Source organism: Petaurus breviceps, unplaced genomic scaffold, assembly GCF_028583685.1.
Source record: "Petaurus breviceps papuanus isolate PSGF00001 unplaced genomic scaffold, PetGlider_PUasm1.0 175, whole genome shotgun sequence".
NCBI lineage: Eukaryota > Metazoa > Chordata > Mammalia > Diprotodontia > Petauridae > Petaurus > Petaurus breviceps.
The window spans coordinates 48,328,843-48,354,075 of NW_027185764.1; the positions used below are offsets into that span (position 1 = coordinate 48,328,843).

The 25,233-nt window shown below is 36.0% G+C and overlaps 1 protein-coding gene across 1 annotated transcript in view; it reads right to left on the bottom strand.

Moving 5' to 3' along the window:
* ARB2A (ARB2 cotranscriptional regulator A) overlaps window positions 1–25,233 on the bottom strand; it is a 527,996-nt gene that overhangs the window by 123,154 nt on the left and 379,609 nt on the right. The window contains exon 9 of the mRNA XM_069085441.1: window positions 22,482–22,566. Within this exon, the coding sequence (XP_068941542.1) occupies window positions 22,482–22,566 (85 nt within the window). The remainder of the gene's footprint in view (window positions 1–22,481; window positions 22,567–25,233) is intronic.

Below are 25,233 nucleotides of genomic sequence, written 5' to 3' on the forward strand. Positions count from 1 at the left end.
TGGTCTCAAGACTATCCTAATGACATCCAGGGAGCAAGATCAGTAAGCTAAGAAAGCTCTGACAGGCAGTTATTCCAAAGCAGTGAAACAAGTCTCTTGTTGCATAGTGAGAAAGGTCCCAATGACAAATTGCAATATTTCTTTCCTGAAGAGTATTACTGCATAAGGCACCATATAAAGCTTTGGAATAACAACTAAGTTTTCAATAACTCATGTGGATTTTAAAGTGAGAGAATACTGACATCATCATGTGAAGCTTCAGAGGTAATAGCTCCATAAAGAAAACTGACAAATGAAGATAAGCTATATGCAGTAAATAATATCAATGCTATTACAAAGTAGAAAGGAAAATTAAATTAAATTATTGTGGAGAGAGATTCCATATTCTCTCTTTGAGATATATTGACTGGCCACATAACAATGTAAGTTGTTTACCTAGAAGAATGCAGAGGATAAAATCTATCTTGTAAGGCATACAAGAGGCACTATATAAATGCTTGTTCCTTTTCTTTCCCTCTTCTCCTTCAGATCTTAAAAGGTTGGCTAGTTAGGAATATCAGTGATATATATATATATATATATATACATATACATATATATATATACACACACACATATATTTTAATGTAAGGAAAACTAACAAAGCTGTAGTACTATTTACACTTGAGTTTCTTATGACTTTCTTAAGAAAGATTAGAAATACCACAGAATTTTTGTTTTTATTTTTTAAGCCATAAGTTAAAGCTTTTGTATGCCCATTTTGTCATAATTATTACTAGAAAATAAGCTTTCATTGACATGAATTCAATGATATGATCACACAGCAAGAGAAGGCTGAGAGCTTTACATTCAACACTGATTACTATAATCTTAATCTCCATGAAAGACCAAGGAAGGCAGAAAAAAAGTCCTAGCACTACACAGCTTAGCCTTCGCTTATTCCTACAATATTTGGTGAGAAAGGGAAATATTTCTGTTTTACTACACAGATCTTAGATATTCACCATGATCCAGATGGTATAGTGTCAGAAAGTGGAATTAAGTCTGAGACCCTACAAGTCTTCCCCAGAAGTCTTAAAGAATTTATGTACTGGTATAAGGCAGGAGAAGTTATACTGAGCAGGGCTGAACTGAAATGGACTCTGGGGATGAGTCAGGTATTTTCAAAGATATCCATAGACAGTTTAAATGTTTTTATTAGGTGAAGCAGGATTTTTTTTTAAATTCTTAGCTGAGTTTACTCTTATTATAGAAGATATGCTTTAAAATGATTTATTTTTATTATACATAAATATAAAAAGTAAACAAATATTTAAAAGCATTTTAACCATTATCAGGATGAAGTCACTATCCAGTATGTTAAAATTTGTCTTTTGCTTCTACCTAGATAAGGAGATGAAACAATCAGTATTAATTCAACAAATTCTCTCATGCTTCAGAACAAAAGATATATATAGAATGAAAATTGGGGGAAGAGGAGGGAGGCTAGAACCAATGAAATCAATAATCCAGTCTGTGGTCCAGAGTAAACATGTGGATGAGAAAGAAAGGCAGTTTTTATCCAATAAAATATGATCTTTCCAGCACTATGAGAAGTACAGACTAAAGCAGTCATAGGATAGTAGACATTAAATCCACCTCACTTTACAAATGGGAAACTGAGGCACAGAGAGATACAGGGATTTGCTTGAATACACACAGTTCATAAGTAGCTGAGTCAGGATTGGAACCAAAGTACAGTGTTTCATGTTTCCTGGAATTTCCTCAAACATCTCTCTAAGATACTAGGAAATGAAGGCAAGCTGAATGAGGCTATATATTCCCTTTGAAGATTTTTGTGGCAAACCAAATTTTAACATCAGATAAAATGAAATACATTTGCTTAATAAATAGTATTAATCACTAGCTAGGAATTAAAACACTGACTTTTTTTTAAAAGAAAGAAGTAGCATCAGATCAAAATACAATAATATGGAAATTTTCTAATGATAGTAACTTCATCCAAATTCAAAAGATGAAGACTCTGCTTAGTATTTTTTAACACTTGACAAAATGCTCTTGCTTTTGGAAACTGCAGGAATCAAGAATTTAGTGAGCTCATCAAATAAAAGCCTTCTCAACACTTCCTTACTATGATTTTAAACAACTTAAAAAGCAGATTAACAAATTCTTCACAGTTCCCTCTCTGAGCAGAAGGCTTATGCTCAAATTTAAATTTCTCTGGCTTGAAAACTGCCAATTGTGCTAACAGTTAATACTCTCGACAGTTTACTCAGCCAGTCTAAATGCAAAAGGCATTTAAGTATTTCCTGATTTGATTTTCTGAAAATTACAATACAGAAGAACCAGTTATATAACACACACACACATACTCCCAGGGCCATTATGACCAGTGATGAAATTTTAATCAATTAATCAATCCACAAACATTTATTAAACACCTACTATGAGCCAGGCACTGTATTGAGGATATAAAAAGAGGCAAAGGACAGTCCCAAAAAATAGTCCCTGCCCTCAAGGGACTAATCTAATAGATTAAATTAAAATCAGTGATGGAATTTTAACCCAATATTCCACAAACTTCCAAATAGGATGTTTTACTTTGCACAGAATTTCTTCCCTCAAGGGTTTTCTCTTTTACGACCCCAGAATTTAAACACACACACACATACATGCAGAGAGAGAGAGAGAGAGAGAGAGAGAGAGAGAGAGAGAGAGAGAGAAGCAGTGAACTCTAAAAGTTTCTTACAAGCCCACTTCCTAAGGCAGAAAAAAAGGACAAGTTCAGAATGGGTAGGTGATATTTTAAATGGAATGATTATTAAGGAATAGATAGGTTCTTAGGAGTTAGTTAAGGAGAATATTAAAGTAGCATAAAGAATTAGCAGAAGAAAACAAAACTATGCTGGGTGGGAAAAGATAGAAGTGGGACTCAGGAAGAGATCTAGGAGACTAGAAAGGAAGGACACAATACCAGGGAGAGGTGCAATGGGTGGCTCAAATACTTGCATAAAAAACAAAATACAAGTTAGTATAGTATTATCTGACAGTTAAAGAGTATATTCTTGAGGTTTAAAAATTGCTTCATATATTCATTACTCCATTTGATCCTCACAAGAAAACTATGAGATAGGGAATGCAGGTATCCACATTCATTTATCCACATAAAATCCACATTTTAGAGATGAGACACTGAGACTGAGAGAGATGAAATGATCTGACCATGATCACATAGTTACAATGTGCCAGAGGGAGGATATGAATCCAGATCACTCCTTAATGCTAAATATAGTGTTCTTTCACTATACTACACTGATGGAGAATTATCTGCCTGGAAAGAACATTTTGATTGTCTTGATTGAGTAAAACAAATGAATAGGTTACTATATGGCAGGCACTAGGTTAACTGCTGGGAATACAGACAGAAAAGCAAGACAATCCCTGCTCTAAAGGAGTTCACATTTTAATTAAAGAAGATAACAGATAAAAGAGACTTTAACAGTGGTGCAGCTGGAAAGACTCAGAAGTCTTAAGGTTGATGGCAAGGTCATGGAGTCTTTAGGGTTCGATGGCAGTTCAGAGAGTGGTGCCTTGAGGTAGTGATGAGGAAGGCAATAAATCTGGAGGACCACAGCATGCAGTGGCAAGGCAAATGGCTCTCCATTCCACCAGAAGCACTGTAGTTGGTGTCTTTCTCAGCACATCCAAGCAGTATAAGCAGCCATGTCACTCATCCCAATCAGCTATGCTGAATGGGATACTAGTGGCCCAGGGGTTAAGAACAGGGGAGAGATGGTAGAAAATTGTGGAATCTTAAAACATTATACATTATGCTTTTGTTTTGTAAAATGGGGATAATAAAACACCTACCACATAGGGATGTAGTGAAGATCTAATGAGATGAAAGATGCAAAATGATAACCTTAAAGTGCTATAGAAATGCTAGCTATTATTATTATATTATTGTTATTATTATTTAACATCTCTAAAAGTCTAGTATTGTGCTTTTGATGGCTAGTGGAAATATAGCCCTCCACTTCACATGGACAGAGGCAGCAGGGTATAAAGTCTGGGCTTGCAGCCAGAAGAATTGGGTTTGAATCCCAAGCCTTGACAATGACCTACTGCATGATCATGGGTCTCCATTCTGTCATCTTCAAATCAGCAAAGTAATACACACCGCCTTAACAAAATGTGAGCTAATCTTAAGTTATTTAGGCACCCCAATAGTTACTTATGGTCCTGTTATACTAAGAGAAGAAAGAAGTGGGGTCAACATGAAGATCCAGAGTAATCAACTTTAGATCATTCTTACTGCTAGCTCCTTCCTTCTCTACATGGCAATGGGGTGAAGTAGAAAGAAGGTTAGATTTGGAGATGTAGAAAACTGGTTCAAGCCTAGGTTCTAGTTAGCAGCTCTGTGAGCTTGTGCAAGTTATCTAATTTTTCTGAGCCTCAGTTTCCTTTTTTTGTAAAATGGGGTTAATAATACTTCTATGATTCATCCCATGGGGCAGCTAGATGGTACAGTGGATAGACCACTTAACCTGGAGTCAAGAAGGCCTGAGATCAAATCTGGCCTCAGATACTTACCAGTTGTGATTCTGGGCAAGTCAATTAACCCTGTTTGCCTCAATTTCCTCATCTGTAAAATGAGTTGGAGAAGGAAATGGTGAATCACTATACTATCTTTGCCAAGAAAACTCCAAATGGGGTCACAAAGAGTTAGACATGACTGAAATGACACAATAACAACATCCTTCTTATACTGCTGTTGTGAGGCTTGTATTAGATAATGTAAGTGAACTTATTTTGTAACTATAAAGAATTACATAAATATAGGGGTTATTATTTTTCTACATACACAAGATCAAAAATATAGTTGGTTTATGTATCTCCTTATTCTTGGTGAAACAAAAACTCTTCCTCAGAACAATTCAAGTAGCCCTGTCAAGAAGTTTAAGATGATAAACACAATATATTTATTTAGTACAAAAATAGGTATGCAATTAATCAGATTCTTCCAGGTTCTGGAAAAAAGATTCATATCTCTTAAAGGACACAGAGGTACCATTTAGAGAACAACAATTTAAGTGTATATATGGCACCTTAGGGTTTTAAAAGCATTAAAGCAACTTTTAAAAGTGCTAAGCCTCGTTTCATATAGTTATTGGCATCATGCATTGTGCACTGGGAAAACTTGCTTAACCAGTAACAATGGAAGGAGTCTGACACATCATGAAACATCTGTACAGCATTTCATAGTATACAAAGAACTTTTACATTTACTATTTTCTTAGCAAATAAGAACAATAGCTAGCATAGTTATAGCATTTTAAAGTTAACCAAACACTTTACCAACAACTCTATTAAATTAAGCAGCATTATTATAACAGTTTACAAAAAAAAAGGAAACTTCTGGTCCAAGAGGTTATATGAATTGCCCAAAGTTGCAGAGTTAAGACACAGAATGAAGAGCTGAATCCCACATTGCAATTATGCCATATTGTCACACAGAGATAAGAAGAGATGATAAGATTAAAGGCTTGAACGTCTTCTTTGGCCTCTCCTTCTAAGAGGGCAGTTTGGAGATGCTGTTTAGGAGAGAAGACTAGGAAAGCATGTACAATAATAGGGAATGATGTTATCTCTCCTCCAGTTTCTCTGAGCATCTTTGGTGCTCTCCTTTGTACAGATCACATTCCAACATTCATTATAGCCACATGTCATTTGGACACATATCGTATTCCTTCTAGACTGTATACTCCTTGACAACTAGAACTATGTCTAATTTCATCATTTCATTTGTAATAACTAGAGCAACGTCTTGCACATAGTTAAGTATGTGAATGCTTATCAAATTGAAGTGAACACTTAAAAATGGCCTATGGAAGGCAAATATGTGCATCAGAATCATTACTAAGTGGGCATTCTCTGAACCTTTTTGCTAGTCATGTGGATTCTTAAATGGTTCCAGACTTTTTCTGGGAGGTGAGGGAAAGCCATTGGGAGATTACTAGTATTCATATACTCTTACACTGCGAAGTCCTAAACTGCAATAGTCATACCTCTTTGTCTACTGCAACAAAACAAAAACTATGTTCTAGAATTCCTTAGTTTCACCACTATGCTACATTTAATTAGTTGTGCCTGCTAACTAAAATTAAGGACGTCTTTACTTTAAATGTAATTACTTTCTCCTAGGGACTATATGGCTAAGGTGTGGTTACCATCAGCCATAAATCAAGAAATTATGTTAATTCCCTGGTGATAATTTATTGGATAGAGAAATATGAATGAAAATCTGACCAGATAATCTTTTTGGAATTGCTTTTCTATATCTCTTAAATATTGGTAAGGGACAAAGAGAACCATGACCCAGTATAAATAAGCAAGGTCATCTCAAAATTTCAGCTTATTGCCTTATGTAAAAGGTCTAATTTATGAAAACTCACTGTCATAAAAGCTGTCTAGTCTAGGAGGGAAAAATAGGACTTGTCTACAAGTAGCAATTGGCTATAATGAATGCTACAATGTGATAAATTCAAAAGAGAGCTCCAAAGTGCTCTGAAAAAATGAAAAGGAGAGAATCATTCCTGGCATTAAAATGCAGATTTCTAGGGAAATATTAGATCCCAGGGAGTAAAATGTTTCAGGGGAAGTCAGCCCAGGAAGAATGGGAGATGCTCAAGAATGAAATTCTGAGGCAAAGAAATAATTCCTTTGAGGAAGAGAATATTATGTCTACACAGAAAACTTACCTACCACTCAAGATTTCCAAAAGAAATGGAGAAAAATACAGCAGCAGAATCAGGTAATAGAGAATATAAGAGTATGGCATAAAAGTAGTATCTGAAATGCCAAACCTGAGGATGAACTGAGGCTGATGAGGGAAGCTAAGACAACAGAAAAGGGCTCTTTGGGGATACAGTGAGAGAAAAAGTAGGATCAAAGAAGAGATAGGAATATCGCATGGGTTAGTTGGGATAATGATAAGCAACAACAGAGAGACGGTAGAACTATCCGACTATTTTGTTTCTGTTTATTCTGCAAAGCATAAACGCTGAATTGGAAATGACAGAATAAAAACAATAAATGGCGTTGACACCTAAGACAAGGAGCTAATGAGGGCACCTAACTGCCTTTGATGAATTCAAGTATCCTGACCCAGATGAACATGAGTACCAAAAGAAATGGCAGATGTGATTGCTAAGCTACTGTCAGCGATAGTTGAAAAATCATAGAAAATGCAAGAAGTAGCATAAGATTGGATAAGGACAAGGATTGTCTCCATTTTCAAAAAAAAAAAAAGGACATGAAGAGAATCTACAAACTACAAGTTCTTTTTGGAAAAGGAAGGCAACTTGTCCCTCTCCAATTTTATGTTACCTCTTGCATTTTTCAAATTTGGTTTAGGTTACTAGAAAAATTCCAAAACAGATCAATAAGGAGATGGTTGGCAAACAAATACATAGAAAAGTAATCATTAGAAAGCTCTAATATGGCTTTCTCAGGAACAGGTCATACCAGACTAACCTCATTCCCTCTCCTTTTTTATTAAAAAAATTAAAATTAGATTACTGATCTACTAGATGAGGGGAGTGATAGTCTAACTTGAATTTTTTTTGGGGGGGGGGCAGGGCTAGGTGGTGTAGTAAGTAGACGGAGTTCCAGGTCTGAAGCCAAGAAGACTCATCTTCCTGAGTTCAAATCTGGCCTCAAGCACTTACTAGCTGTGTGACCCTCGGCAAGTCCCTTAACCCTATTTGTTTTAGTTCCTCATCTGTAAAATGAGCTGGAGAAGGAAATGGCAAACCACTTCAGTATCTTTGCCAAGGAAACCCCAAATAGGGTCACAAAGAGTTAGACATGAATGAAACAACCAGAAAAAAACTTAGATTTTAAAAAAGCTTTTGATTAAAAAAACTAAAAAAAATTTTTTTTTGATAAAATTGTGGAGAAATAGGAATAGAGATTAGGTGATAAAAATCAAATGGGTTTATTACAGGTTTGATGGCCAGGCTCAAAGAATATTTGTTAACTATTCAAAGCTAACATGGCAAGAGGTCTCCAGTGGAGCGTCCCAGGGATTCGTGTGTGTTCTTTTGCTATTTAACATTTTTATCAATGACTTGTATAAAGGCATAGATGGCATGCTCATTTAATTTGCAGATGACACAAAGCTGAAATGGATAGCTAACATGGTAGATTACAAAATCAAGATTTAAAAAGGATCTTGACAGACTACAGCTTTGGGCTAAATCTAATAAGACAAAATTCAATTGGGACAGATGTAAAGTCTTGCAATTGGGTATAAAATCAACTAAGAAAAATATGGGGCAGGCATGCTCAGAAAACAGTAATTCTAAAAAGAAAAATCCAGAGGAAGGCAACCAGGAAGGTAAAGCACCTGGAGGGCATTTTTGTACACAGCCTGGGTAAAGGAGCTGGGCATGGTAAGCCTGAAGAAAAAAAAAGACTCAGGGAGGACATGTTAGCTTTATTCAAGTATTGGAAGGACTGTCATGTGGAAGAGGGATTAAGCTTATTTTGTTTGGCCCCAGAGGGCAATCGACTGAACATGCAAGGAGGTCAATTTGGGCAAGATGTCAGGAAAAAAAACCCCAAAACTTTCTAATGATCTGACCCCTAGTGGAAGGGCATGCACATTTTGGGAGGTGCTGGGCTTCCCCTCTTTGGAGATCTTCAAGCCGAGGCTAGATGATCATTTATAAGTATGGTACAGCTGGAATTCCTTACATGTGCGGCTTGGACTAGAGAGTCAACAATTTCCTTTCCAACCTTCAAATTCTGTTGATTGTTCTAAAAATGCTGATTTACTAATCTAGGAAAACATGATCACATGACACATGGGGCATGCCCAGACTTTTCTGACCAGTTTCTTGAAAAAGCAACTCCTGTCATACTTTAGTAACTGCCCTAAATTTTTTTTTTTAAATACACAAAATGGAAGAGAGGGCAGCTCAGAGGTATACACGGACAAGTAGGATGGCTTTGGAACACCTGTTTTAAAATTGGCACAAACTTTATAAAGCAAGGTATATGTAACTCATATTTGTGCTTCCATTTTTCTGTTCTTTGTATATGTAAATATTCATATTTGTTGATGTTTGTCAAATTCATAATAACAAAGAATTTGAAAATACAAAAAAAAGGAAATTGATCTTGTGAATTCTATCAAAGATCCCACCATATTATCACAGCCCAAATAACTTGCAAATTGTCCAACCCACAGCCACTCTATTTGCCAGTTTAAAATGATAGATAAGGGGAAGCTATGTGGCACAGTAGATAGAGCACTGGCTCCGGAGTCAGGAGGACCTGAGTTCAAATCCCGTCTCAGACACTTGCTGGCTATGTGACTCTGGACAGGTAAGTCGCTTAACCCTGATTGCCTCTTTAAAAAAAGATAGATGGTTTTGTGGTAATAGGCATTGCTGATAGCGATATCAATGGAAACAGCATGGAAGGAAAAGTTAAAAAAAAAAAAACCTTCCAAAGAGAAATACACACATCCCATATCAGTAAAAGTTAGGCACCATGCTAAGAAACAGTCATTAGTCAAACATTCAATCACCTTTCAAAATCTTTTCTCTATGGGAAAACAAAAGGGACTGTGAGTTCAAAAAATGAAAGCCAAACTTTATTTAAAAACAACAACAACCGAACAACCAGTGCCTTTAAATTCCTGGTGGAATCAAAAGAACATCTTTGGATACCCTACATGGAATGTACCTGCCATATTCTTTATGATAGCATTTACTTCATTTTAAAATTCAACCTTATTTTATTTTCGGCTCCTCTCCCTTCCCCTTCCACGTCTCCTCACCATTGAGAAAACAAGAAAAGAAAATCCTGTTATCAACATGTAGAGTCACACAAAATGTTAACCATAGACAACAATAACAAGTACACCTCAAAATACATTTTGAGTCCATCACTTCTTCGTCAAGAAAGGGGCAGCATGTTTTATCTTAAGTCCTAGAGGACCAACTTAAGACCTAGAGGTCATCATGTTCATCAGAGTTCCTAAGTCTTTCAAAGTTGTCTTTAATATATTGTTGTCATATACATTGTCCACTTTGTTCTACTCACTTCCCTTATGAGTTCATACAAGACTTCCCAGATTTTTCTGAAACCATCCCTTTTGTCATTTCTTAAAGTGCAAGAATATTTAATCACATCTATATATCATAACTTGTTCAGTCATTCTCCAATTGATGGGCACCTCCTTATAGTGTTTAGTGAAAATATCTCCAGTTTTTTTATTGTCTACAGAATTCTCATCGTATTTGTTTCTTTATTACCAAAATCTAAAAAGTAACTATATTTCTTTGTAGAAATATTTAAGGAGCATTTTTTTAAAGTTGATTTACTGAATCTGTGGCACTCCAATGTCTACAAATCTGTATCAGGCATGTCTATGCAGACAGTGATCCCCCCTGTGCCCAAGACTGTCCTCCTAGGATGCCAGACAGGGTATGCTGAATGTTTGTAAGATAAAGGAATCAGTGCGTTTAAGTTCCAGAGCAGATAAAGAGCACATGGCCTACAAGTAAGCATGTACCACTTCTTCAGAGGGAACTAGAAAATGTGGGGGGGAGAGGGAGGAGGGGCCTTGGAAAGCAGAAAGGGAACCACAAAGCCTGGGAGACAAGGACTGCATAGAATGGGGAAGACAGATATTGTACAACTGAGGAGGAAAGGGAATAGTGTAAAAGAAAAATATTCTTAAAGTCTCAAATGAAGACTATGGGCCGTGAGCAGAATAGACTCACAGAGGAACAGATTGAAAGATCCAAGAAAAGGTGTCAGGGGAAAGAAGAGTAGGGAAGGAAGAAAGATAGACAACAAAGAGAAAGATGAAGGTAGAAAGGCAAATAAAAGAGGGGAAAATAGATGAAGGGAACAACATAATTAGGCATGGAAATGGGGAAGGAGACAGATATTCATTATTTAAGATGAAATGTATTGCTTTTGCTACTACTGATTCTCAACTCCCATGTTAGGATTAAAGGAATATCTGGATATACAGTTAGGAGCCAAGTAACAACAGTATGATGTGTAGAGTGACAAATACTTTAGCTTGTAATTTCAATGTGTAAATACAATTCTCATTATCTAATTATTCATCATGAAGGATTTTATAAACAATTAGCCTTGAATTTTTTTCCTCCTATTTCTAAATGGAAAAAGATAATTCAAAAGCAAAGAGAACTGCCACCTCTACTGCCAAACTCCGAGACAGATTTTTCCCCCACCAAATGGCTCTTAAAACTGTAAAAAAAGAAAAAAAAAGAGTAATAAGGGATATTGTTTCTTTCCTTCTTGCTCTCCTTCTTCCTTCCTTCCTTCTTTCCTTCCTTTTTTTCTTTCTTTCTTTCTCTTTTAGGGTGAGATTTCAGACTGATACATAAGTTATATGTACTTTCTTATTGGGAAACTGAATCAGTCCAATTAAATTAAAATTATAATATTTTTTATTTAACATGAATAAGAACAAACTCTGACACAGTATGATTATAAGTATAAATAAGCTAACTTTAATGCTTCACAAACAGAGTTGTCCCTGTAGTCTTTTCATTCCAGATGTTTACAATGACTCATTGGAAATACTAGTACTGCCAGGGATCAATTTTTACTTTAGTCATCCATTACGTTAATGACTATAAGGTGGAAAAGAATAATGAAATTAATTGATGAATAAAAGTTAATAAGCTGATTTTAAACCATATAAAAATAACTATCTGAAAAGTGCTCTTTCACAAGTGAAAACATCATTTAGAGTGTTATAAATATATGTGGTGAATGGCAAAGAAAAAGGCTAACAGAAATAATTTTTTATAATCAAGGATGGTAAACTTTCATATATGCTAATACACCTTGAATTTTAAGGCCTCTTCACATAGTGTAAAGTGTAGAGTTCTCAATTATCTAATTAGTTTAAGCTGTGTATTGAAACATATTAGATAATATAACCTGAATGACAGTACATTTGAGAAGCAATTAGTGTTGATTTTTCACTCAAAGCTTTAGCAGGAGGAGATTAGGAGTGAAAAGAAACAGATCTCTACTACCATTTTCTCAGGAGGAATTTTCAGCAAGAAATTGAAGAGTACATTTAGCAATTATTCAATAACTGATTCAATATATATAGCGAATTTCATTATATATACATATATCATATATGTGTATATATACATGTATAAATATATAAAATGTATTTATGTATGTATGCATGTAAGTGAAGGCAGCGTGACATAGTGTAATGAACCCTGGTATGTTGTCAGTAGATCTGGGTTCAAGTCCCATCTAGGACACTGAATAGCTATGTCTTCTGGGGAAAGTTAGAATTATCCCTTTCACATAGCTGGAATTAGGGGTATGGCACCCCCATGATCTGGAAAATCCATGTAAAATTTTTTGGTCCTCCCTACCAGAGAAGGTCTGAATTTTTTCTTTTCCTTATCATAAAATTTGGGTTGATATAATACAATACTGTAAGTAAATTTTTATACATTTCTGAGTTTCTAAACTTTTTCTGTGTCATCTGCTGGCCTTCAGGTGTCATTTGTGGCTTCCACAAAACTCCCCCAAAATTTCCATTTAATTTCTTATGCTAACCTGTGATATATTGAAACTGTGATAGGGGAATGTCACAATGTGGAAGGGATAACTATATTTAAATTCTTTGAAGCTCGGTTTTTTATCTGTTAAATGAGGGTGATAATACAGTACCTGAATAACTTAGGGCTATTTTGGAGACAAATTAGATAATGTTTAAAATGCTTTATGAACTGTAAAATACTGTATAAATGAGTTATTATTAAGTGGTGGTCTATACCTTTTTATTTCATCACAGTCCCCCTATTTTGTTAGTAACAATTAAAATAAGCTGATATAGACATACACACACACACACACACACACACACGAAGTAATGCAGCAGACAAAGTAGATTAAGAGTTGCCCTCAAAACAAGAAGATTTGGGTTCAGATCTTGCCTCTGAATTATTTTGGCTATGTGACCCTAAGTAAGTTACCATTAAATGCTAAGGTGCACATAAGAAAATTGATCTGCATTGACAGAAGAGGTTTTCTTACCAGCAAGTTCCCTAAACCAAGGAAATCACTTGTCTAATCCTTGTCCCTATGCATCTGTATATAGGTATACTCTTTTAAACATTTTTCTTCATCGCTGTTATCACCTGAATCAATTTCTCCCTCTCCCTTCCCCCTCCCCCATCACATTTTTCTGTTTCTGTCTGTCTGTCTTTCCTTCTGTCTCTCTCTCTCTCTGCTCTTCCCTCCCTTTCCCTCTTTCTCTCTCTGTCTCCTCACACCCAGATTTATTTATATCATGGATTTTACATGAAGGTATCTGTACAGATAGGACATCATCAATCTGGAACAAGAACTTTTCATATATAGTCTGAGATCATATTAGGTTGCTTTGTTTTTTTCAGAGGGGCAGATCTTCACATGACAATTTTATAATATAATTTCACCATCACTACTATTTCCATGTTTCTTTCAGCTTTATTGTTTCCAGAGGTAAGTGCATGGCTGAATGCTTTTCCTTCAGATCACCAGCTTTCATTTTTATTACTTCAACATATTTTCCACTGCTCTGGATTCTCAGTTTCTGCATAATATCTTGTGACCCTTATCAATGCCATTGGGAATATGGAGGAAACATATATAAATCATTTATTTATTATTTATAAACAGAAAAATAGCAAAAGGACATATCTTTTTTATAAGAAGATAAAATAATCAATAATAGTTTTCAAGTAAATAACCATTTTAAATTCTGAAAATTCCTAATGAGAACATATAGACCTGCCTGGACACTGAATTTATAGTGCTTCCCTCCTTATAATCTAAAAGCATTTTCTTGGATATGTGATTTACCTTTTATAAAACCCCTGTGAAGCAGTGGCAGGTAGTATCATCTGTTTTACATAAAGAGAAATTGAAACAAAGAGATTAAATGATCCTCCCTCAAAGCCACAATGAAACTGAGAACAGACAGGAGTGAAATCTACCTAATGGATTAAAAACAAACAAAAAAATAAACCTCTCAAGTTTATTTAATGTTATGATACTGGAAACACTTTGAAACACCAAACACCATCAGAGAAATTAAGCCTCCCACAACCTGAAGCACTGGAGGACATGCTATGGGTCTCTGTGCAAATTCTACAGACAGGATATGTGCTGGGTGGGCCTCAGCCCCCCCCTCCCCCCCCCCATCATCTTGGGACAGGGGTAGAGATCTGGAGTTCCCCAGGAAACTAGAGCTACTTCAGATGCGGTGTAAAAAATGACAGAGCCCTCAGAACCACCAGAGAAACTGACACACAGTGTCTGGCACATAGTAGGTGCTTAAGAAATGATTTATTTATGAAGATTATTTTAACTATTATTGAGAATTAATAATTAATAAACAATTGACTAAATGACTGACTGTGGGAGCTAAATACACTAGAGGGCCTATGCCACTGAGGACTCAGAACCATCAGACAGCCCCAACCATAAGGAGCCAAAGGGACTACTTCTTGGGAGATGAACTTACTATTTTACCAAAAAGAGTAAAGGCCATCATTGGTAAGCTCCTTCACTCTGTCTACTTCCCTAATGCTTGCCTCAAAACCCCTCTACATCTTCAACTACCCTCTTCTATTCCAGTCTCTGATGACTTGGTGGCCCTGCTTGTCCTAATCTCATTCCCAGCCATCCTTCCCATTTCCTTCAGGAAATGACTACACAGCTGCTGGATATACCTACACAGGGATTTTTCATCAATACATCAAACTCATTATATTTCAAATTCAAACCTCCCCCTCTGGTCCACTCCCACCATTCGAGTTATCTTGCATTTGTAACACTGGAATCATCCTTGACTTTCCCCTCTCCCTCCAAATGCATATCCAGTTAATTCTCAGACATATATTATGGTAACATATTGATTACCTTATTACCTATGATCATTCCCTCCCTCTTCCTCCTCTTTAATCTCTCCCTATCTACTGGCTCTTTCCTACCTGCAAACATCTGTCTAGGTCTTGCTTCTCCTTAAGAAATGCCTTCTCTTGATGGTATTACCTTTCATGTTACAGGTGCTCCCCTCCTATCCCTACCCCTCTCTTTCACTGCTAAAAGCTGAGGGAAAAAAATCATTTGCATCCACTGCCTCCATCAGCCAATTATTTTTTAACCCCTTATAATCAGGAATCTTACCTACTCAACCTGTTAAGGTCCTAACTGCTAACTCCAATGGCCTTTTTTCTAGATCATCTCTCATTGATTGACCTTAACTTTTCTGCAAATTTTGATACTGTTGCCTACTCCCCCCTGATAGACAGATTCTCCTGCTTGGTTCCCATGATACTTTTATTTCCTAGTTAACCTCCTCTGATTGCTTCTTGCTGTTTTCTACCTGTCTGGCTGTTTTCTTTTCAGTATTCTTGGCTGATCATTATCTATCTCCCACACTTTAAGAACAGCTATTTTTGAAGGTTCTATTCCCAGTCTCTTTTCTCCAGCTACACTTTCCCTTGATTAGCACACGAGCTCCCACCTGTTCATTTGTCATCTCTACTCATATAAGCCTATATATATCTAGCCATAATTTCTTCCCTGAACTCTGGTATCACATAACTAACTGGTCAGATCTCCCTGGGTCTCTCATCTTATTTCCTCTTAAACCTCCCCTGTGATTCTGTTGAGGGTATACCCTGTCCTTCTAGTCAGCCATCTTTGTAATCCTGGAATCATCCTTGACTCTTTCTTTTCCCTCACACTGCACGTTTGATCAATTTTGCCTCAGCAACTTTCACATACTACTCTTTTTCTCTATTCCACTCCTTCACTCCCTAGGCCCCTATCACCTTTTGCCTACAAAGATCACTTAGTAACCTCCTAAATTGTCTCCTTGCTTCTAGTCTCCCCTTCTCCCAATCTTTTCTCCCAATCTATTGTGAGAACAATCTTCCTAAGGCACATGTTACAAATGTTACATCTCTACCCAAGAATCATTAGCTTCCTCCTGCTTCTTCTTCTTCTTCTTCTTCTTTTTTTTTTTTAGCAATTGGGGTTAAGTAACTTGCTCAAGGTTACACGGCCAGTCATTTCTGGGTGTGGTGCTGAGCATCTGAGCCCAGATTTGATCCAGGTCATCCCGACACTGGAGACAGTGCTCCTACTCGCTGAGCCACCTGGCCGCCCCTAAGCAATTGGGGTTAAGTAACTTGCTCAAGGTTACACGACCAGGTGTTTCTGGGTGGGTGCTAAGTGTCTGAGCCCGGGATTCGATCTCCAGGTCTTCTCAACACTGGAGCCGGTGCTCTTACTCGCTGTGCTACCTGGCCGCCCCTCCTCCTGCTTCTTAATACAAAATAAAAATCAGCTTGATATTTAAGATCCACCACAATATGATAACATTGTCCTTTAGATTTATTTTACATTTCTCTCTCTCATAGATTACACTGTCTTTCGGGCAAACTAGACCACTTATTGTTCTCTAAACTTGATTATCTCTTGTCTGTGTATTTGCACAAGCTCTCCTGTGCCTGGAATGTACTCCCCTCTTCCTGAAGACTCCTTGAGCCCCCTGCATTGTGAATATTCTCTTCTTCCTCAAATACTTTGTTTCTTTTTCTCTGTGGATGTGTGGTATCTCCCCAGTGAAACATAAACTTCTCTAGGGCAAGGAATCTCTTTTTTTCAGTTGTATACAAATACCTAACCAGTGTGTATGTTACACACAAAAGGCATCTAATAAAGTTTGTTGAATTTAACTGAAAACCATACTTTAAGTACAAAGTGTAATGTTTCTAGTGCATGATTGTAGATTACTAAAGATTACAGTTTCATTCATGAAAACTCTAGAGCAGGCCTACTGTACTAGAAGTCAATGACAATGATATTTTAAGGACTATTAAAGAAATTTGCTATATGTGCTTCTGAAATAAATATTCATGCCATTGACAAAATGAAGTTATTGTGAGCCACAGATCTAAAATAAAATTTGGAATTTGCAGGGAGGCAGACTAAAATAACTGTAATGGAAACGAACAAAGTTATTTAAATATGCACTTTTGAAACATATAATACTGCAGATCTAATTCACTGAAGCTTTATTCTCAATCACTGCAGATGGAGATGGTGTGGGGCCCTTGAGAGCAATGCCACTACAGTTCAACGCTGGAGCCTCCTACAATGTGCATGAGCTTCAAGGACAGGCCCAGGGGTGGGGTTTATGCCTCAATCTAAAGTCACCTTAGTTCAAAGAGATTCATCACCTGAAAGCAGTCAACAAGGGATGATTTTTTTTTGTTACTTCATCAAGACTAAGAAAGCAATCTACAATAATGAGGATGGAAGGTACCCACACTGATCAAGTCACAGGTCTCCAATATATTGATGTTAAGGTAGCTCTCACGAATTACTTTCAATCAAAAGGATGATATAACCTAGGGGTGTGCTGGTGCTAGTTTGCACTGACTCTAGAGAGTTCATTGTCAAATTTTCAAGTTGAGCATTTACATCTTTGAAATTGGAAAATGCAACAAATTAGGGCTTGGCTTATTACTTTGTTTATGGTCGAGATTTAATAAAGTGATGGAGAAAATGTTAAAAATGAAGATTAACTTAAAAGCATGTCACATTTTTTGTAATACCAATTGCTAAATATTTACCATCACACCCCTGAAAATAACATAAAAGCATATAATTTATAAAGACAAAAAAATCAAACAAACAAATTAAATGAACATTCAGTATAATCAAAACTAATTTACGGCCATTACCTATTAAAAGTTCATAGATTCAAATGCTGTTAACATTTAAAATGACCCATTACTTTTAGTCTATTCAAATGATTTATATATATTTTCCTGGCTTCCTTCATTATAGCAGTACATTCCATACCTTTTAATGGTATATTTAAAAAATGAATCAACCAGGTAGCTTAATAAAGTAAGTTAAGATAAATTTTAGTGTCCATTTGCCCTTGTTTTCTTATGATGTTATTTGAGAAGATTTAGTACATCTGTCCTTTTTTTTTAGGTTATACACATGCAATCATGTTAAACATATTTTCACATTAGTGATATTATGACAGAAAAAAAAGAACAAAGTGAAAAAAAAAGAAAAAAAAGCCCAAAGAAAGTTAAAACAGTCTGCTTTGATCTGTATTCAGACTCTGTTAGTTCTTTCTCTGGATGTGGGACAGCATTTTCCATCATGAGTCTTTGTAGTTTTCTTAGATCATTGTATTGCTGAGAAAAGCTAAGCCTGTCATAGCTTATCATCATACAATGTTGCTGTTACTGTATAAAATGTTCTCTTGGTTCTGCTCACTTCACTTAGCATCAGTTCATTCAAGTATTTCCAAGTTTTTCCAACATGTAACTGCTCATCATTTCTTATAGCACAATAGTATTTGAATACCACAACTCGTTCAGCCATTCCCAAATTGATTGGCACTCCTTCAGTTTTCAATTATTTGCCACCACAAAAAGATCTGCTATAAATATTTTTGTACATGTAGGTCTTTTTCCTTTATTATGATCTCTTTGGGATATTTACCTAGTAGTTGTATTGCTGAATCAAAGGGTATAATTTTCCTTTGGGCATAGATTCAAATTGCTCTCTAGAATGGTTTGATCAGTGGACAACGCCACCAACAATGCTTTACTGTCCCAATTTTCCCACATCTTCTCCAACATTTATCATTTTCCTATTATGTCATATTAGTCAATCTGATAAGTATGAGGTGGTACCCCAGAGTTGTTTTAATTTACATTTCTCTAATGAATAATGATTTAGAGCATTTTTTCACATGACTATAGATAGCTTTGATTTCTTCATCTGAAAACTGCCTGTTCATATCCTTTGACCATTTATCAATTGGGGAATAGTACATCTGTTCTGCAGAGCTTTGATCTTACTCATTGATCTCCTACCCACATTTAGCAGTCCGGCAAGATGGGACTTCTTCCTATTCCCCACACGATGCTCCATCTCTTGTTTCTACATTCTTACTCAGGCTATCCCCTGAGCCTAGAACACACTCTATCCTCCCCTTTACCTCATTAGAATCTCTAGTTTCCTTCAAAACTCAGTTCAAATTCCACCTTATATATGAAGCTTTTCTGATATTTCTAAATCCTTACCCTCCCTCCTAAATAACCTCATTTATTTCCATACATTTTTGTACATTCTCACTCCCAATAGAATGTTAGCTTCTTTGGGGACCATTTCACCTTTGTATCCCCAGTGCCCAGCATAGTTTCTTTACACAAAGCTTGTTAAGTGATTATCTGATTGCCCAAAAGAGCTAAATGGAGTTCAGGTATCCAGGTTTGAGGAACTTAATGTAAATATTTGATTCAACATTACCTGACTCATGACAAGAAGATTCTTAAATTCCTTTTAAAAATTGTGGTTTCATTTGCTTGATCAGTATGGTCCTTCTGAAGTTTTAAATTATAAATTTTTAGTTTATATCTGTAAATAATTTTGGATCTTTAAAGTTGCTGATTAGTTAGATATTGTCTAAAAGGTCTGGAAATTTCAGAATTCTTTTTTTCCTTTGGAAATACCTGCTGTGAGATCCAGATAGATATCTCAAAAAGATCCATATAGCCCACACAAGCTTCAAATACTTACTGGATATTTCCACTGATACATCATGCATGCGGCACATTAGATACTATAGGCCTAAATCCAAATTTTTTTTCTTTGAAACTACTTTCTCTTCTTGATGTTTCCATTTCATTCTTCCGTCACCCTGACTTGAAGATCTTTCACTCCCTACTCTTTCTCAGGCCCCTATAGCCACTTACTCTTCAACTTCTGTCTGTTTTTCCTTCATAATGGCTTGTATGTCCATTTTTTTCTCTTTGCTTCTGCTGTCACCCTCCATCCAAGGCTCTCACCAGGTCACCCTTGTGTTACTTGTAATAGCCATTCTCCTATGCCTCAAGTCTTTTCCCTTTCAGTCCCAAAATGTCATTTTCTTTATGTTCTTACCCAATTAAAAAAAACAAACATACCTTCACGGGATCTAAGGGAAATTATTGTATATTTGTTTAAAAATGGTTTTACACTGTTCAAATATAGTTTAAAATGTCCCAGGGGGAAAAAAAGTCATAGCCCCTTTATAAAACGTGGATGTGAAGGGAATTTACTTGGATAATCTGAAAGCAGTTTCATGCAAACTAATTTTTACATCAAAGGATAGGAAATTAAGTAGGAGAAATGGGCTAGATGGAAAGAAATTTTACAGACTGAAAGATAGTCATGGGATATTCAATGAAAACACACATATAACATACATGCACAGAAAAAATAATGGAAATCTCCTTCCTCTATTTTAAGCCAAGCTTTATGGAGGAAAAAAATTACAATAAACAATGAAGTTCTCATAGAAACAGACAGAAGGGAACTGGACAATTAGGTGGAGGGGCTGAAATGAGGTTAGGGGAAGTGTTAAGTGAAGTTAAGCACCTTGTCATAACTAATTTATAGGCAAGAAGTAAAGGTCTCACATACTAGAGGGGATCCAAGGCTGAATTGATGTCGTCTGCAAGAACTTTCTGATAAAAGAGCTACTCTGCTCTAATTAAGTTTGTTTTTAAACCATAATTGACTGGATGGAGTATCCTACCTCTGACTCTTACTATCCACGTGATCCTAAGAAAGTCATTTGAACCCCCTAAGCCTTAGCTTCCTCATCTGTAAAGTGAAAGCTCAGCTTCCAGTTCTATGATGGTGATCTCTCTGAGTAATCTGAGTTGGTAATAAGTCTACCTAGCTGGTCTACATGGTCATACCCAGGCTCAATCTGGCGGTGTTATTGTTATTCAGTCATTTTCAGTTGTGACCAACTCCTCAAGATACTGAAGGGGTTTGCTGTTTCCTTCTCCAGCTCATTTTACGTATGAGGAAATTGAGATGAATGTGGTTAAGTGACTTGCTCAGGGTCAAACAGCTAATGTCTAAGGCAAGATTAGAACTCAGCTCTTCCTTACTCCAGGCCTGCTGCTCTACTGTGCCACCTACCCGCCCTGGTGGCAGCTTCCAAATTGCACAAAAAGTGATCCTAAGTAAACAGTTCCTGAAATGTTAACATTTTAAACCCAGTGATAAAAGGATCATACCCTGCTCATTATCTATCAGGAAAACCATTATCATTACAAGAAGGCTCTGGCTCCATAGCTTGGCATTAGAGGACCTGCCCTCCACAGTCCAGCCCAGCTGAGTAAGTGGCATAGTGGACAGATCAGGAGAATTGGACTTAGAGTATCTCCAAATCAAAGTCTTACCGGAGCTTCTTTAAGTATAAAAATTAGGCTAGACTGGACAGCCTTTGAGATCCCTTACAACATCACTAGGTTTGTGCTCGCAGGATGTCCGATTTTATGTCTCACTGATTTTCTCTGACCTGTCTGTGCCAGCCAGACTGGTTTACTCACTGCCCCCTAATCCTTCCTATGTATTCTTCCCTTTACCCCTCTGTTTGCTGCATCCTATGCCAAGAGTGCCCTCTCCCTCTCCTTTCTACTTATCCTTCAAGACACTGCTCCATTTTTATACACTCTATATGAAGCATTTTCTGACTACTCAGAAATGGTCTCAGCCATCCTCCCTTGTATATTCCACTCATTTAGCACCGTATCACATACAACTCCCTTGTGATGTGTCTCAAAGGGTTCTTTATGTTTTTATTGCTTATGTATGTTCATATTGTGTGTACACAAGCTTCAACACCAACTTTCTACATTTTGAGATTCTTTCTGCCTTATTTTTCATTTATGAATTGTTGCCCACCTACATTACTCAATAATGTAAAGGTATCCAATAATTTTATACACTTGAATTCTACATTTCCTATAATTAGTACAATGACTCAGAAGAGAGAATTGTTCTTATTATTCAGAATATAGAATGTTATTGTTTCATGATTTGAAGAGAGAACACATGGCCTGTTATCTTAGTATTTCTGACTTATAATTTTATGTATTTCATTAATGGATAACAGAGGTTTGCAATGAGTATCACCAAAATGATTTTTCCTTTATCTAGGTATTTCTTTGTTTGATATCACACTCCATTTTTAACGGAAAAATTCAGTTTTTTGATAGGAACCAATTGTACTTAATTTTCAAAAATTTGTAGATAATCAGAATTTTAAAAACTTATCTGGTCCAAAAAGAAAAGAACTATTGTACAAGGTAAAAATGAAAAAAAAAATTACACAAGGATGCCCATTATGACAGAGTGGTACAAAGCTATAAACAAAATATGTGAACATGGAAAACACGAGAATTTGAATACTAAAAGAAATGACATAATTAAAAGGAAAAAAAAAACCTTAGAAAAAGCAGCTACTCACACAACTTTGTGAGCAGACATGCACATACCCATAGAAGGTACCTAAGTACACCTACCTGCAGAGACACGCGGGCAGTCAGGCAACATGGACTCCACTGATGTATCTAATGGTTCTGAACTAGACACCCAATTACAACAGTTCTGCAAGGTAACAGAGACAATTTTCTGATGAACCAATGATTTAAAGCAAGAAAAAAATTTTAGGGTCCAAAGATTATTTTTTTCCTCAATAATCAACCATTAGAAATCTATGTCCTTATCTTCCAAACAGTTTAAAACACTTTGCTTTACAAACAGTTGGCAATTGTTTATCATGAATACAAAAGGGTAGTCTAAACAACTCAGCCACCCCTGTGTTCATATTAAGGGGACACATAATCAGTGAGTGACAATACAGCCTGCTGTTAGTGAAGGGGTGGCTATGAAGTCATAAACAAAGGAATAAACATAATGATGAAAATGATGCTATATTTTCACTTTTTGATCAGAATTACTTATCTGATTGTGTGAACAGTAACAAATAAATTTCTGTTCTATTATTTTAATGTGGAGTCCAAGGAACAATTAAATTTATCCTTACACTTAAGAAGTTGGCCTAACTGAATTTAACTTAACTCTATTCATAAATCTAACTAGTTCAAAAGAAACACCATTTAGCACACTGTGAAAATATTTGTTTTAGGACACAAAGCCTGTCATTTTAAAGATTTACCTATAAAAGAATGCGATGATTTATAGCTCAAATAAATGAAATAAAAGAAAAATACGGCATTACTTCATTCCACACAGTATAAATCTTGATCTAAAAGTCTAGTCTTTTAAAAGCATGATCACTTTCATATCGCTTTGTTTTTTAAATTTCTCAGGAAAAAAAAACCCATGAATTTCCAGACAGATTTTTAAGAAATCATCCCATCAATCATGTTTGGAAAAATGGTTGATTGCTATTCTAGTAAACAAGCATGTATTGTGTATTTTTAGATGCTTGCTGCTCTAGTTGTGCACCATGGAATCCGTTCTCACTGTGGAAAGATCCTTGACTGGTAGATCAAGTGTCTTATTGTATTTCCTTAATTCATTCTGTCTGGAAGAAGATGTCAGCTGTGTTGCACTGAGGAGAGAATTTCAAAGGCCCCAGTCCCCACCAATAAAGGCCGAGGAATGGCTTTTGAATAGATTTGTCAAGGCAACCCTACTGTTCTGGGACCAGGGAGAGCAGGAATAACATAAAGGAAGGGTTGCTGTATGAGATTAGAAAGTGAAGTTCACAAAGCATGGCAGATTTTTGTAAGAAACAGTAGATCAATGAAACTATTGAACTGTGTGGAAAAAAACATGAAAACAAACACACCATCCAGTAATGTTCTTAAATGCTATTTCTCTCTTTTAAAATTTAAAATGGATGAAAAAACCCAAGTATTTTCATGTTTCACAAAAGCTTAGCGGTTTAAAGTAGAAACTATTCTATAATATGCACTCCTAATCTTAATTAACAGCTGAATGCAAAGTTACACAATGTAGGATTGTGGAAAATATAAAGAAGTAGGGTTTTCATAAGGTATTTTATTCATTTGAAATAAGCAAAATTAATATTGCTACTGATAGAGCCCCACATCAGAGAATTCTAGATAATGCAGAAGATTAGCACACAATTAGCCAGCTTTTATATACAATGTGACACTTGCCTGTAAGAAATAAGTATTCTCCAAAGCAGTGTCAAGATATGTAAATGGATGATTTGTTTTATCATTCATCACTGCTCCTAATAAATTCAAAAATCATGACTTCTATAGGTACTAAAAATAGGCCCCCAATGATACAGGAGAGATAGCTTCAATGAAGAATGCCTTTTTTTTTTTTTAAACAATTCCGTCTTTCAATGACAGCAATTAGCACTACAGACAGACAGGCAGCGATTAGGTATATATTTTAATTATTATTCATTCTACAAGTTCTCCTAAATCTGATGAAAGTTAGAGATTATCCAGGTGATATCTCAGACTTAATAATTCTCACCTACACTTCACAAATGTAAAAATACTGCTTATAGGAGATTTCTAATACTAATGAATGTTAATATATTTCATTAATCATTTTTTTCTTATAGTTGGCTCTAAGTGACCGAAATGGAAGTAACTGTAATGAAATTTGCAATAGCTCAAATATTTAAGGCCAAGCTGTTAAGATCCAAATGATACAGATTTGAAATTTTAGTTTTTATCTTGCAATAAGTTTTATGGCTTTGATTTCTCAGAGAACATGGAAATTCCTTGACAGCTTATGGGGGCAACATCCTTTATATTTTTAACTGTTAAGTCAGAGCTGTCAGACTGTGTCCCAGGTGATGTTTTATTCCCATCAACTCTGGCCTATCAAACTGTTAAGGTTAAATCCAGAATTGGTGGTGTAGATAGAAGACTAATAAAAGAAAAGGGTCTCACTAACTGCAGAGGGAACCCAAATTTGCCAATTAATAACAAATCATGGTAAACAAACTAATCAACTAAACATTTCTCCAATTTTCAAAACAGAAACAAATTACTACAGGAAACAACCCCACAGAACTATAGTCCCTATTTAAGGAAAGAAATTCATAAGCAAAATTCAGGACTTTTTTGTTGTTACAAATTTCCCTTTAACTCATCAATCCCACATAAGAGATTTAAAGGCTTGAGTGATGGTATTATTTTCAATTTCAAGTAACAAAAGAAACTCAGGGGCGGCCAGGTGGCTCAGCGAGTAAGAGCACTGGCTCCAGTGTCGGGATGACCTGAGATCGAATCCGGGCTCTGATACTTAGCACCACAC